We start from the raw sequence: 16170 nt of genomic DNA, 5'->3' as shown, positions 1-16170 counted from the left end.
CAGAAGAATGCGAATGTGGGGCCATCATCAAAGCTCTCGAGTGGTCTACTAAAAAGAATATCGATTATCTTCATATTGAGAGTGATAACCGTAATATAGTTCAGAAACTAAATAAAGAACAATCCTCTATTTCCTGGCAGACAGAAAAACTTATAAAAAGGGTGCATCAGCTGGAAGAAAATTTCATTAAAGTTATCTACACTTACATCCCCAGAGAAGGCAACTACAAAGCGGATCTTTTAGCGAAATGAGGTCGTATGAACGTGGGAAACTGGTTATGGCTCTCTATATCTGATCTCGCGGAGGCTTTATTTAATAGTATTAGCTAGTTCTTCTCTTGTACCTCAAAAAAAAAAAACAGACGCCATCATCATATAATTCAAAAAAACAACAAGACACCATCACCCCTAAAAGCGTGCAATAATAGACCAAATTAGGGGTGGGAAACGGAACAGATGGCTAGTCCGCGGACACATACTCTTTTTGTCAGGATGGAACACACATTTTAAAGCTGTCTACTCAGAGTCTCAGACTGTCGGACAAAATGGGCAGACGCTTGACAAAACGAGTTGTCCATTGCCCGTCTGTGTCCCCCTAAGATGTCGGATAATCCGGGCGTCGAGTTATTCTGGTCGGACATAACCACTTTTTATTTCTTCTTTAAGTGTCCACAAAGATACTAACAAAATTTTACCTTCGATTGAAACCCACTTTGAAGCCTAACAAAGAAAGTTATATCTCTCAACTATTATAAGTAACTCCAATCACTAATCCACCAGATCCCATCAGAACTCCAAAGTTAAGAGCCAACAACCTTTGGTTGGGGTGGTAAGAGGTATGATCTTCCACCTTAGAGGTTAAGGGTTCGAGGCACAGGCTGAACATTTCAAAGAAAAAGAAAATTCCAATCACTTTTTCTTTTAACACGAGTGATGTGAGACAAAAATGTAGAGAATAAAACTCATTTTTGTTATAATATCTTATTTCCACATTGTAAATTCTTGACGATAAAAGAGATCCAAAGCTTTATAAATGATAGAAATGTAAGTAATAATCTAATAATGCCCGTATGTTCAATTGGACAACCTAAATGCTCACGTTTAGTTAAAGCATTACAATTAAAATTCCTAAGTGAGTTATATATCAATCTGTCGGGCTTTATTAGTTGGACTCAGACGCAATGCCGGTTAGAGCTTCTTATCCATGTATGTCCGCCTCAAGTTGGTGGTCAGGACGGATAGTGTCCATCTCGGGCATCGGACGTCCGTGCACACATCAAACTCGAGCGGTTCGTGGGCGGATCCGGACCGAAGACTTTTTTTCCTACCCCTAGACCAAATGCATCATGATCTACTTTGTTTTTCATGTTAAAAGACAAGTTATATTAAAAAAAATTATAATATTTGTGCTTTGTTTGGTTAAAATTCCAATAATTTATGTAACTCTGTAGCAAGTTATTGCAACCTTTTCTGTAAACTATTGTTGATGATGTCTAAATTTAGTTAAATTTAGTTAAATTAATTGAGTAAGAAGTTAAATTAATTGAGTATGAAGTTTCGAGTTTAGGGATTGGACCTTGGATTGATTGTCCTTTTGTTCAGGGTTAACTTGTTGCTTTATGTAGGCTCGTTAACCGATTGTTGGTAAGCAGTTGTGATGAGGCAGCGTATATCCATCGCCTTAGAATGAAACTAATTTTCCATTGTCCTAAGAAATCAACTCTCCTTATTCGGATTTATCACGTATCTTTGACAAATTGTGATAATATCAAGTTTCATATTCCGTATTTTACATAGATCTTAATGCCGATCTTGTAAATGTGATAGGAAAAGTTTCTTTCCTGCAGAATTTTTGTACTCTAAGTTATTTATACACTTAAAGACATTTTCCGTCCAGGATCTCAGATCAAATTTGAGTTTAGGTTGGGGGAGTATTAGGCACCCTTCTACCCTTTCATATTTCGGAATTAAGGTATCAATCCCACTTCCTTCATTACTTCTCCAAAATCCAGGACAACCCTAATTGTAATTAAATCCAGAGCAAGGCTCCTAGGACATTCCCGTCGACCTCCCAGTTCTGGACTTAAGTCACAAAGCTATTTGCCTCTTTCAGATTCACTTCCTGAGTAATTTGACACCGATTGACCCGTTGGGTTCATAGTATTTTCTTCACTTTGTAAATTGATGATTTAATATTTGCGAATTACCCTCGAGTGCTTTCTGTCTCTATTCAAAGGTCTAACGACTGTACGATGTAAATAGAGAGATTTCTGTCTGACCTGAGTAATGAAAACTTTTCTATTCGAAATCTCTATTATGAATATACATGACAGTAAACGGTAAACCAGTAAATCATATCGCAATGGTAGTATACAACAGTAACTATTTTCACATGTAGCATAACATAACTTTACTTATTAGTACAAAATAAAAGTATCATATGCAACCCCACATACACACACTCATTCATTGCCCAAACATTTATTCACCCCCAAAATATATACTCCTACTTTTTTTTTGATGAAAATTATATACTCCTACTTAGTTGCAAATCACAATTTCTTGAAGGCAATGAAAGAGTTGTAGGGGCTTGGAGCACATCACCATGTGATCTGACCCATTAATCATTTTCACTTCGTGGGGCGGAGTTTTCTCTATCATCCATTCTGCAAATTCCTTCTTAATCACCTTATCGTTACCAGATATGATAAAAATTCGCTTAACAGATCCAAATCGTTCTTCCGAAAGCACAATACTCCTCGAAAGGTCTTCATTGCTGTAAAGTCTTATAGGTCTCACCAAGTTGGTCGCCAAAAATAAATCCTGCATTAATTTACAAATTCAATTACCATGAATAATCTATGGATGCACTTTTTTATCCCTAAACTATGTTACAGTATCAAACCTTGTATCAAGTAAATATTCTGTCCAATTTAATTATCATACTCAATATTTAAGAACCAAACGAACCCGCTTACCTCAGGTGAAGAAAGCTCGTAGCTATCTGTTGACAAAAATTTGGAGCCAACCGTGAAAATCGGCCCAATAGCATCCTTACCATATACGCTGTCACCATAATCTGGACCATGTCTTTTCATATTCTGTAATTTAAAAGTTCATATTAGAGCTTGTATATTTCTTCAATGACATATTCTATATTAGTTTTTTTGTTGAGAAGTATCCTATATTGGCAATAAGAAAAATGATGCTAAGCCCATAAAAATTGGCTCATCCTGGCCAACTAGTCAATTATTTGGCTAAGGTCAACAAGCTTTTTGGGCCAAACATCACGATTGACCCAATCATTGGCACCTTTCTATATGTGCATCACAATTCTCACACGTATGTAGTTTATACTTTGCGTAAAAACCTGGTACAACTTTCAAATCGAGAGTTGACGTAGTTGACCCTGATTGGCCATACAAATGCAATTTCTGTAGGCTGATTACATCACCTCTTTGTCTGTGATAGGGCGATCGGCATCTAGGTCGATCTCAGGCTAAGTACTGATTTGATCTGCCGCTAATTAGCCAAGCATCGTAGAATCTCATCAGCCATTGCTTTACGCCAGTGTTCATATTTCGAAGCTTGAAGAAATGTTCGTGGTTCATCTAAAAAGGAAGAGGATTGAGTGAGTAATATCTTAGGTCTTCTTGTGCCGTCCCTGGTTCTTGTGATCATGGGGTGGGTCGATGAAGTATTAGGGTTTTGTTTTTGAGGAAGGAAGGAGGAAGGTGACTCTGAGACAAAAGAGACAGGTGGGTCAGACGAAGAGGGAGAAGCTGGCTGTGTGGGAGCAGGAGGTGTGGACAGAGAGGTGGGGAAGTCTCTTGAAAGAACCTTCTCCTCCATTAACTCAGCTCGAACTCATGAACTTAAAGCTGCAACTTCAAACCACCAAAAAGGGTTCCCTCTCTGTTTCTGATTACCTTCTTCGTCTAAAATCCCTCTCTGATTCACTGGCAGCTATAGGCCATCCTGTGGCTGATGATGAAATGGTTCTAATCATTCTTTCTGGTCTTGGTTCTGATTTTGAAGGTTTTGTAACCTCCATGACCACTCGTACCACTCCTCCTACCTCATCTGAACTTCACTCCCATCTCCTCACTCATGAGTTTCGTCTTCAACTTCTTCAACCTCCACCCTCTCAACCCACTGCTCTGATACCATGCAAAATGTTGAGCTCAAGTTGCCCTAACTAGGGCAAGAGAAGTTGTATTTATAGAATTATCTAAAGGTGTACAATTACAATTCTATCCTTTCTACATAAAAGAGTAAAACACAATTAAGTTAATACATTTGTGAACTAAGCTAAAACACTTGATTAACAGCCTCTTCGTGCCGGTCTCACCAACTCTCCGCTATATGTGTGTTGGGAGAGAGAGATATAGTGTGTGAGTACCTCCTCATAGACATTTACGCTATCGTTGGTAGGACCGGGCATCAAAGCAGAGAGGAAAACCGCAACCAAAATCTTCTCAGGAAAACTCTCCATAACTTTTGAGATAGCCAATCCCCCCAAGCTATGTCCAACAAGTATCACCTTCTCATGAAAAAAATTGTACTTCATAAAGTGTGTTAATGGCTTAAAATAATCCAAATACGATCGAAGATCTAAAAGACTCTTCGGGTTGATCCCAGAAGCACCAAGATCTAGAGCTGTAACTTTATGACCTGCAGACTCTAATGGAGCTCCTAGCTTAAACCAACACCAAGCTCCAAGACATGCTCCATGAACTAACACAAAATGCTTTCTTATTACATATTTGTCTGATGCTCCTTCAATTCTATTTTCAGATTCCACTTGTGGGTTTGATCTTAATTCTACTCCCAAGTTCATCTCCATTTTGAAACGGATGATAATTAATTGTAAATTTTTTGAGAGGTTGCACATCAAGGGTATATATATAGGAAAATATGCATCCAATTAGGTTAGTCTAAAACATCTTAAAAAATGTTCACGATAAATAGAAACTAACTTTGGACAATGAAAAAATTATGCAAACAAATAATGATCAGTGTTGAAAAAAGTTCTCCACCAAACAATTCGCCATGCAAAACTAGACTATAACATTTTTGAAAATTTTCACAACAAAAACAAATTTACTAAAACAAAACCAAAATGTGCATCCATATATAGCCTCAATGTTGTGAAAAGTTATCGACATTAAGAGTCACCATGAAATACTAAACACTTTTAAATATGCTCACAACAAATGTAAAAGAACTAATACAAAAAAAAATGCACCCAACTAGGTAAGTCTAAAACATTTCAAAAAACGTTCACAACAAATAAAAACCGACTTAGAGTAATAAAAAAATATGCAAACAAATAATTGTTCTCTACCAAACAACTCGCCATGCAATAATACACATTTTTTAAAATGTTCAAAACAAAAAACAATTTACTTAAACCAAATATGCAACCAAACAAGTTTCAGTGTTGTGAAAGTTGGAAACATTAAGACCCATCATGAAATACTAAAATATCTTTAAAAATGTTCCCAACAAAATAAATAATGACTACGACCAACCAAAAATATGCATCCAACCAGGCTAGACTAAAACATCTTGAAAAATGTTCACAATAAATACATATTGACTTTGAACAGTAGAAAATATCCAAACAAATAATGAACAATGCTGAAAAAAGATATCCACCAAACAACTCAAAATGCAAGGATATACTTTTTTTTAAATGTTGACAAAAAGACATGGTTTGCTTAAACCAACCCAAAATATGCAACTGCCTTAATGTTGTGAAAACTTATCAATATCAAGAGCCACTATGAAAGAGTAAACACATTTTTAAATATGTTCACAACATTTGTACAAGGACTAATACCAACCACAAAAATACATCCAATCAGGTTAGTCTAAACATCTTGAAAAATGTTCGCAACAAATAAAATCCAATTTAAATATAATCCAAATATGCAAACAAATTATCATCAATGCTGAAAAAAATCTGATTTTCAATGATATTTGCCTTAATAACCGGAGCAGCTTTTTGTTTCTAAATTAAGAGAGAGAAAGTCTGATATTGTTTTAAAGATGGGCCAGTTCTTTTATGATTTAATAGGGGCGGGGTTGACTTCTCTCGTTTTTTGTGAAAAGAGGAGAGAGAAAATTTTGTTAGGAAAATAGGCTTAGGATATAAGAGAGATCTGAAATCACTAGAGGGGGTAATATGGTACTTTCAACTCTTGGGTTTTATTTGTAATAAAAATTCGGATTGAGCTGAATTCCCTATTTTGACTCACATTTTGGCTCTTAAATTTGTGCTCTCTATGTATTAAGAATATACATGATAACATGACAATAAATCAGAGAATTATATCGCGACAATAGTATATAACATACGACTTCACAAAGTAACATAACAAAACATTCAATTCAAAAAAAACATAACAAAACATTATTAGAAGTGCAAAATAAAAAAAATAAAATATTTTCAACAAAAAAAAAAGTGCAAAATAAGTATCTATCATATGCAACCCTTACACACACTTATTCATTGGGAAACATTTATGGTCCCCAAGTCCCCAAAATATACTGCTAAGCACAATTTCTTGAAGGCAACAAAAGAGTTCATCCGGCTTGGAGCACATCACCATGTGATCTGACCCATTGATTATTTTCACTTCATCGGGTGGAGTTTTCTCTATCATCCATTCTGCAAAATCTTTTTTAATCATCTTATCTTCATCAGATATGATGAAAACTCGCTTGACAGATCCAAATCGTTCTTTAGAGAGCACAATACTCCTCCAAAGGTCTTCATCGTTGTAAAGTCTTATAGGTCTCACCAGTTTGGTCGCCAAATATAAATCCTGCCATTAATTTACAAATTTAATTACCATCTACTATTAGATGCTTATTGTATATTTATTTTTTTTAATTGTTAGCGGTCTCTAACCTTTGATCTCTAAGGTGGAAGACTAAACATCTTATCACTCCAACCAAGAATTGTTGGCACTAGATATTGTCTTTTATCCCTAACGAGTTATAATGGTTTCAACGAAAATGTGTGTATATATATATATATCAATTCCTAAAACTATGTTACAATATCAAACCTTGTATCTACGTAAACTTTGTTTGTCCAATCTAACATACTCGATATTTAAAAATCAAACAAACTGTCGCACTTACCTCAGGTGGAGAAAGCTCGTAGGTATCCGTCGACAAAAATTTGGGGCCAACCGTGAAAGTCCACCCAATAACATCCTCACCAAATACGCAGTCACCAAAATCCAAACCATGGCTTTCCATATTCTGTTGTATCAAAATTCATATTAGAGCTTGTATATTTCTTAAATGACATTAGTTATAGCAATAAGAAAAATTATGCTAAGCCCATAAAAATTGGGTCATCCTGGCCGATTTAGTCAATTATTTTGCTAAGGTGAACAAGTTAGTCGGGGCCAAACATTAGAATAGTCCCTATCATTGGCACCATTATATATGTGCATCACAATTCACATGCGAATGTAGTTTATACTTTGCTTAACAAAAAAAAGTCTGAGTGCTGATGTAGTCGGCCCTGATTGACAATGTATATTCTGATATTCACTCTCTAACGTATGAGACTTCTCTAGGCTGACTACATCAACTCTTTCTCTGTGATAGGGTGATCAGCCCAGAAATTCTAAGTCGATCTCAGACCAAGAACTGATTTGGTCTGCCCTAATTAGCCAAGCATCTTCTCTGTAACATGTGTGGCCTCTTCGTGCCGGCCACATTTGTTGGAATCGGAGCCAATTTTGGCTCGACCCGACTCGTCAAACTCAGAAACCGAACGCGCCATTGCGTTCGTCTCGTCGAGCTCTTAAATTTAGAGCAAAGAATTACTCGAATCCGATTCCGGATGAATGAGAAATTCGAGTTTGAAGTTTGGGTGAAAAAACGGTTAAGTCAGGGTCTGAAACGTCAAACGGGACAAGTTAGATCAGGGGTCGTTTGAGCGAATACCACGCGCATCCAAATCTGTGGGCACATTTCGGTATTGATCTGACGGTGGGCGTTCCACCCGAGATTTTCACCCAGATCCGACGCCCCAGATTATAACCGACTTTAACAATCAGTTATACTTCATGTTTGGTCCCTAATTCCGAACAGATATGTCTTTTAACCCAACAGACACTATGCATCCATTCAACTCCTATATAAACCAACCAAACTCACTTCATTTTTCATCAATTCATTATCTTCTCTTCTTCTCTTCTCTCCTAACAATTAGAAGTTCTGGTTTGCCTAGAATATCTAATTAAGGGAGTAATTCTAGAAGTTCTGGTTAGACTAGAATATCTAGAAAAGGAAGAAAGAAGTTTTTCATAGGTCGTCTAGAATATCAATTCAATTCATTCTCTTCTTCTCTTCCCTTCTAACAATTAGAGGTTCTGGTTAGCCTAGAATATCTAATTAAAGAAGTATTTTCTAGAGGTTCTGGATAGACTAGAATATCTAGAAAAGGAAGAAAGAAGCCTCGAGTGAAATCTGAATTTCCGAAGCATCTAGAAGATCATCCGCATTAGTCAAAGAGCTCATAATACTGACAAAGGTTCGTCCGCTTTCAGAATATAGAAGTACCATCTTAAAATTCTGAAAGGTTAGTCGTTGTATCCCGAAGGCATTCACCCTAACGTTTGGTACTGTTACGGGGGTGTAAAATGTCTTAAGGAAAGAGAATTTATTCTTGCCTCGACTACATTAAACACCTATCTCGGTTAGCCCGAAAGAAGGAATATTGATTAATCATTAATCCTTACTAGTTTATCTCTCTATAAGTTAGAGAAAGGAAACTCTGTCTAAATCAAGCCAAGACAGAGAGAAATCGACTTCTCGATTGATAACCAGAGAACAACAATCTTAAGACATTTTACATAACAATTATTTCTCTGGTTATAAGATATTGATCTGGGTTATTTTATGTGTGTTTCAGAAAAAAATGGCAAGAACAAGAACAACCCTACGGGTTCTTCAGCCTAACACCACATACGTAGAAAACCCAGAGATGTTCAAAGGAACTGACTTCGCTCTGAAGCGGAAGGGTCAATCTCAAAACAGAGGCAAGTCGAGGAAAAGGCAAAGGCCTGTCGAATGCTACAAATGTAGAAAGCGAGGCCACCTAGCCAAAGATTGTCGCTCCACATATGACAGTCAAGGGGAAAAAGCCGATAACCAAGCTTCATTAGCAAAAGACACCGAAAATCGGAATCACCGTCTAATGATTACTGAATTCGAAAAGGCGTTTGATATACTTCATAAGATGAACCTCTGTGCAGAGGCACATGAAGATAACCTGGTTAACAACCAGAGATGGTGGGTCGATTCTAAGACAAATCATCACGTTTGTAGTGACAAAAGCCTATTCTCTTCATATACAGAGGTAGCCGAAGGAGAGACCTTATTCAAGGAAAACAGCTCGACCACCCAAGTCAAAGGAAGGGGAAAGATCGTGTTAAAATTCACTTCCGAAATAGAGGTGACTTTGACCGATGTACTCGATGCTCCAGAAAATCAAAAGAACTTGATTTCTGGTTCCCTTTTAAGTGAGAACGGGTTCAGACTAATCTTTCTGTCAGATATCGTTATCATATTTAAGAAAATGATGTATATTGGAAAGGGCCACTTATGTGGGGGGTTATTTCAATTAAATGTTACCCATGTAATGCTGAAGGCACCTATTATTAATAAAATTAATAATTATGCGTATATTGTTGAATCCTCCAATATTTGTCACGAAAGATTAGGACATGTGAATAATAAGTCATTAAAGAAATTAATGAGCGTGGAGTTAAATTCCGAAACTCGAAATTTACTCAAGACGTACATAGTCAAAATGACTAAAACGTTATTCAAAGTCTTTAGACTTAATTCACAATGAAGCCTATAACCTAAGAATGGTTCAAACATAAGGTGGAAAAAGGTAATTCATCAATGACTCCACTTGTTTCTGCTATATTACTTACTAAAGTGTAAGGATGAAGCAGTCGAAAAGTTCGAGCTTTATAAAATCAAAGTAGAAACTCAACTTTGTAAAAAGATTGAGGATTTGAGAAACGACTGAGATGGAGAGTATGAATCTCCTTTCGCCGAGATATACGCCAAGAATGGCATAGTTCATCAAACGGCGACTCTTTTGGTAGAATGAAAGCACAGAACATTAGAAGGGATAAAACTCGATCAGTGGAGATTAAAAATCGATGATCAATCTAATCTCGATGGATTTTGTGAAGTATTTCACTAAAATCTATTACTAGCCATGAACAGAAATAAGGTTCAACCCATGGGGACCATAAATGTTGACTTAGTTGATGACTCTTAAAATATCTTCTCGATAACAGAGACATCGAAAAACTAAGCGACATCTTGACCACCAAGTATCGACATAAATACTGGGTGTGAAACCGTATATCGAGAATACAGAGAGCGATCAATGATGAATACATGATCCTAAAAATTCAATTCGATGACGAATCGAAGATGACAACCGCATAAGTTAGCGGAGAAGTATGTCAAGACAAATGTCAAAACCTAAACGGTTAGACAAGGTCAACGACAGAATATTACAAATAGTTACGAGACGATGAACTGTTCGAAAGAAATCATCGGTCTGAGATAATGAAAATTCCGTGAAACATTCTCGAATACAAAGTTGACGAAGAATGCAAAATTCTGAAATTAAACTTGTCTTCGAGAAAGTAAGTTATTTCGTATAACATATTCAGGCGGTAATTAATTCTCTAGAAGGTCCTTAGGCCTGTCTAAGTATTACAAGGAATCCTCAGATGTGTTAAACGGAAGGACCTTGGCTGAAAGATCTCGAAATCAGGAGTTATTATAAATAAATCCTTAAGTCTTTGTAAGGAGGTCCCTAGTTCTGTATCATTACAGAATAGTCCTTATAAATCCTCATGGCAACCTAATCTTCTTGGATAGACAAGAGAATTAAGGTTGATAAGACGTAAAGTTGAATATTACATCATTCGGTCTAGACGTGACTCGAATAATAAATTCAAGGGTCTTGGTAAGATTTTCGATTCAAGAGTATGAACGAAATCTAGAGACGATAAAGGACAAAATAGGGAATAATAACTTTGTTGATCATGCGATAGTTTAAATCTATCAAGGGAGTATATATGATTAAGACATATAACTTAAGAAAGAGTTAAAAGAGAAACTCACCTTGTATTATATCTCAAGGTTCTAATGATCATAACTCATCATGTTATAGGACAAAACTAAACACACTACACTAAAGAAATTGTGTACGAAAATAGTTTTGTCAAATAGGAGAATCCAATGGTTACCCTAGAACTGTGGGGGCAGATATTGTTACATATCTGAACAGTACCCTATATGGAATACTATAAAATTCCACCCAAGTTGACGAATAAGAGAAAATACTCTTAAAATGTGGGGGGGACCTGAGAAGGAACCGAAAAGCCAATTATAAAGAAATAAAATGGCATATAGAACTCCAAATTCTCCTGAAGATATAACGTCACAATGACGTGAGAAGATGGAAACTATGGAGTACCTCGGAGACCAGATTTAACCAATAAGAATGTTTGGTCAATAAGGTTCCATTGAGTTAAGAACTATAGTTATATTCACTAAGTTGTGACAAGAGTCGGAAATCAAGTGTGTGAAAATAAGTATTGACGTGAATGTTCAATTCACTCAACAAATCTGGAAAAACACAAATGGAAAGAACTTCTCTTCCTAATCCTAAACTAAGTAACGAGATTCAACCGTGAATCATCTGTTCAAAAGAACAGACAATACTAGTTAGGAATAAGAAAGTGTTTAAGAAGATATGATTCGATGCTTTTCCAGATTAAATCGTTACTCATGATTGATAGTCTAAAGTGCATGGTTAGACAGAGAATGGTAGAATAACCACTCGAAAACCACGATAAGCATAAATACTTGAATTTGAACAAATTCAAGAAAGAGTTATCATAATAACAAATAGTTCTTAGGTATCTGAGCAGACTCGTATTAATTGGTTGTACATATCATAAAAGAAAATGAAGATATGTGGACAACACTCGAATCTCAGATACAAAACAGTGGATATGACAAACCACTAAGGGCTACGATATCACAAAATCCTCAGAGGCAGACGTGCATAGCTGGATCAATAATGTAATCCTAAAGGCCTTGATGGATACATTGTTTTGGAGAAAGCAAAGGAAGTAGGTGAACTTCCTGGAGGATATTTGTTTGTGATTGAAGCCAGTGCACGCAATAAACCTAAGTAGTTGTTGCGTAGGCACTAATACGGTAAGTCTAGAGAATTCAAAATAAAATAGACTAGCACCGTAAAGCAATTGCTCTCAAGGAATGCATAAATTAAAATTATGCTCAATCCTAAGTTACCTGGCGGATCCGTAAAGAACAAGGGTGAACAAGAGAGTTGAAATTGCATCATCAAGGGGAATGTGGTAAAAACGCCTAAAGTAAATGAGTAAAGGCATGGTGAAACCCTACCTAGATGACTGGAGATCCCACGATCTAGGTTCAAAGGGCAACTGAAGCTATATCCTGACTCGACAGTAACACTGTAAGAGATTTCTATCTCTTACCCATTCCTAGGATGATAACAGTGTTGCCTGCATTGAGAGGCTAAGCATTAAGCTTTTAATGAATCCGAAAACTTAGAACTTGATTCTAACGTGAGGTATAGCAGGATACCTTATTACGGATAACCTATATGTGTGTGAATTGATGCCGGTTCCGTGGGAAGGTCGTTTAGGCCGACTTCTCTAAAGCACACATGAATTCGGGATTGTTCAGGGCCGAAATGAACACAACCGAGAACCTAAGTCGGTAAGGGATTAGCTGTGTGATAGCTATTCAGGTTTACAATTTCCAGGACTCAGTTCAAGACGATAAGTTCACTGCCGTCCTTGTAGACCTTGTAGTTATTCACTAGGAAAGGTTCAAAGTCGAAAGACAGACTACCTTCTTCCGATGCAGCGAAGTTCCGCATATGAGCTCTTTTAGTGTCAGTATGTCAGTATAGTATGTTTGTATATAGTAAACCTCGAATTTTCATTCATGTGGGGGATTGTTGGAATCGGAGCCAATTTTGGCTCGACCCGACTCGTCAAACTCAGAAACCGAACGCGCCATTGCGTTCGTCTCGTCGAGCTCTTAAATTTAGAGCAAAGAATTACTCGAATCCGATTCCGGATGAATGAGAAATTCGAGTTTGAAGTTTGGGTGAAAAAACGGTTAAGTCAGGGTCTGAAACGTCAAACGGGACAAGTTAGACTGTGGGCACATTTCGGTATTGATCTGACGGTGGGCGTTCCACCCGAGATTTTCACCCAGATCCGACGCCCCAGATTATAACCGACTTTAACAATCAGTTATACTTCATGTTTGGTCCCTAATTCCGAACAGATATGTCTTTTAACCCAACAGACACTATGCATCCATTCAACTCCTATATAAACCAACCAAACTCACTTCATTTTTCATCAATTCATTATCTTCTCTTCTTCTCTTCTCTCCTAACAATTAGAAGTTCTGGTTTGCCTAGAATATCTAATTAAGGGAGTAATTCTAGAAGTTCTGGTTAGACTAGAATATCTAGAAAAGGAAGAAAGAAGTTTTTCATAGGTCGTCTAGAATATCAATTCAATTCATTCTCTTCTTCTCTTCCCTTCTAACAATTAGAGGTTCTGGTTAGCCTAGAATATCTAATTAAAGAAGTATTTTCTAGAGGTTCTGGATAGACTAGAATATCTAGAAAAGGAAGAAAGAAGCCTCGAGTGAAATCTGAATTTCCGAAGCATCTAGAAGATCATCCGCATTAGTCAAAGAGCTCATAATACTGACAAAGGTTCGTCCGCTTTCAGAATATAGAAGTACCATCTTAAAATTCTGAAAGGTTAGTCGTTGTATCCCGAAGGCATTCACCCTAACGTTTGGTACTGTTACGGGGGTGTAAAATGTCTTAAGGAAAGAGAATTTATTCTTGCCTCGACTACATTAAACACCTATCTCGGTTAGCCCGAAAGAAGGAATATTGATTAATCATTAATCCTTACTAGTTTATCTCTCTATAAGTTAGAGAAAGGAAACTCTGTCTAAATCAAGCCAAGACAGAGAGAAATCGACTTCTCGATTGATAACCAGAGAACAACAACATTAACTCTCGGCTATATGTGTGTGTAGAGGCGAGAGAGAGCGATAGTATGTGAGTACCTACCTCCTCACAGACAGTTACGCTATGGTTGGTAGGACCAGGCATCAAAGCAGAGAGGAAAACCGCAACTGAAATCTTCTCAGGAAAACTCTCCATAACTTTTGAGATAGCCAATCCCCCCAAGCTATGTCCAACAAGTATCACCTTCTCATAAATAATATTGTACTTCATAAAGTCTGTTAATGGCTTAAAATAATCCAAATACGATCGAAGATCTAAAAGACTCTTAGGGTTGATCCCAGAAGCACCAAGATCTAGAGCTGTAACTTTATGACCTGCAGACTCTAATAGAGTTCCTAGCTTAAACCAACACCAAGCTCCATGACATGCTCCATGAACTAACACAAAATGTCTTTTTATTCCAAAGTTTTTTGATGCTCCTTCAATTCTATTTTCAGATTCTAGTTGTGGGTTTGATCTTAATTCTTCTCCCAAGTTCATCTCCATTTCTAAACTGATGATAATTACTTGTATATTTCTTGAGAGGTGGTTGCACATCAAGGTATATATAAGGTTCAAAATGAGGTTAAATTAATATAAGACTTAATCAAGAGGCAATTAATGCTAAGTCTTCTAAAATATATTTTTTGAAATGTCTTCTCTTAGTAAGATCGGAACAAGTAACGTGTTTGGATGATGGATCCAACAGGAGCACTCCCGACCCGGCTACACTCGGCCAACGGGGTACTCGGTTGACTTGGTCTTCTAACCCATCTAGATTGATAAACATAGTTTAGATTTTGTATGTTAGGTAACTAGAAACATATTTTGCTGATAGTGTCTTGGTATGGTTGACTTGGTCTTCTAACCCATCTAGATTGATAAACATAGTTTAGATTTTGTATGTTAGGTAACTAGAAACATATTTTGCTGATAGTGTCTTGGTATGGGTTGATATCTAACGTGATTTACGATCTGTCAACCCGCTTACAAGGGAGTTTTGAACCTGTTAGCACCACTACTGCGATCCTACTCGTGGGCATTACCGATGATACCAGTGGCATGATACTGATGCTAAGTTGCTAACAACAACATATAGTGGTGGTCATGCCTAAGCAACGGTAGAATCGCACTTACTTTATTAGTGCTAAAAATGATACAATATCCCTTCACCTTGTTTTTTTGGGACACCACTTCAATCCTTACTAAAACCTTAAATATCAAAATTTATATGATTCTGACTTGGAAGGAGATTCGAAGGTCATGTTCACCCTCTTACCGGACGACTCTTTTACTCCTCTATGGGGATGACGAATGCAGATCGCGTTTCTACGTGGCATAGTAAGGGAGAGGAACGTGTCTCTCTTTCTCATTGCTCAAGGGAATCTAATACAGACCCACATAATTTGGCTTCTGAACATTTAGTCCCTCCTAGACCGGGCTGACGTGTTTATTGGTATTAATGTAGTTATTTTCTCTTTGGTCTTTTTAACATTATGATGTATCGAACTTAGTGTTTTGATTTATGGAAGGGAGGAAAATCCAAAATTTGGGGTGTAACAAGAAATCAGGTCCAAATCTGAGTAATATTTGAAAAAAAAAAACTCATTTTGTGAAATAACAATTTCACCCACGAAATGAAAGTAAAAAACATTTTCGAAAATTTATCATTATGGTGTAACAAACTTAGTGTTTTGATTTATAAAATCACCCTTTCAAAACAAATAAACAAATTCTCTATGGCTTTGGTAGAGACTCCTCCCTTAATCACTCGTTCACTTAACCAATTCCCCCAAACGCTTGTCTCTCTTCCTTGGGTGATTACAGAATCACTCACTCCATAGTGCAACTTGATTCCTTTCACCATCACAAGCCTTCAATTCTTCCCTGTGTTTGTTTTAACACAATATATTCATAAACTCTAATTCTTTCTCAATTAGAATTGTGCACTTAGTAGTACGAAATGCTAACCACATTTAAAGCAAGACTTAAATAGATAATTGG

The 16170-nt window shown here is 36.8% G+C and overlaps 1 protein-coding gene and 1 pseudogene across 2 annotated transcripts; both read right to left on the bottom strand.

The window, feature by feature from the left end:
* Positions 1–2540: 2540 nt before the first annotated feature.
* Positions 2541–4845, bottom strand: LOC147533093 (methyl jasmonate esterase 1 pseudogene; annotated as a pseudogene). The gene is made up of 3 exons (XR_015228123.1): positions 4402–4845; positions 2978–3100; positions 2541–2822 (listed from the first exon to the last, which is right to left on the bottom strand). The product of XR_015228123.1 is annotated as a methyl jasmonate esterase 1 pseudogene (transcript).
* Positions 4846–6336: 1491 nt separating this feature from the next.
* On the bottom strand, positions 6337–14719 carry LOC147533092 (methyl jasmonate esterase 1-like). The gene is made up of 3 exons (XM_086650857.1): positions 14230–14719; positions 7155–7277; positions 6337–6832 (listed from the first exon to the last, which is right to left on the bottom strand). Exons 1-3 carry the CDS (start codon positions 14671–14673, stop codon positions 6500–6502), a joined length of 900 nt encoding a protein of 299 aa, XP_086506983.1. The 5' UTR covers positions 14674–14719; the 3' UTR covers positions 6337–6499.
* Positions 14720–16170: the final 1451 nt, after the last annotated feature.

This window comes from Eschscholzia californica, unplaced genomic scaffold, assembly GCF_041429995.1.
Source record: "Eschscholzia californica isolate CP2 unplaced genomic scaffold, dmEscCali1.0.p SCAF_6, whole genome shotgun sequence".
Lineage (NCBI taxonomy): Eukaryota > Viridiplantae > Streptophyta > Magnoliopsida > Ranunculales > Papaveraceae > Eschscholzia > Eschscholzia californica.
Note: the sequence above shows the minus strand (reverse complement) of the source record. Positions and strands in the feature narration are given on the sequence as shown.

Bases quoted from the DNA above. Each gene is read 5' to 3' on its own strand.
- LOC147533092 (XM_086650857.1), bottom strand. From the start codon at position 14,673: ATGGAGATGAACTTGGGAGAAGAATTAAGATCAAACCCACAACTAGAA. The intron at 7,278-14,229 runs GTAGGTACTCAC...TTGATACAACAG, and splicing joins GCGTAACTGTCTGTGAGGAG to AATATGGAAAGCCATGGTTT. The intron at 6,833-7,154 runs GTAAGTGCGACA...AATTAATGGCAG, and splicing joins ACGAGCTTTCTCCACCTGAG to GATTTATATTTGGCGACCAA.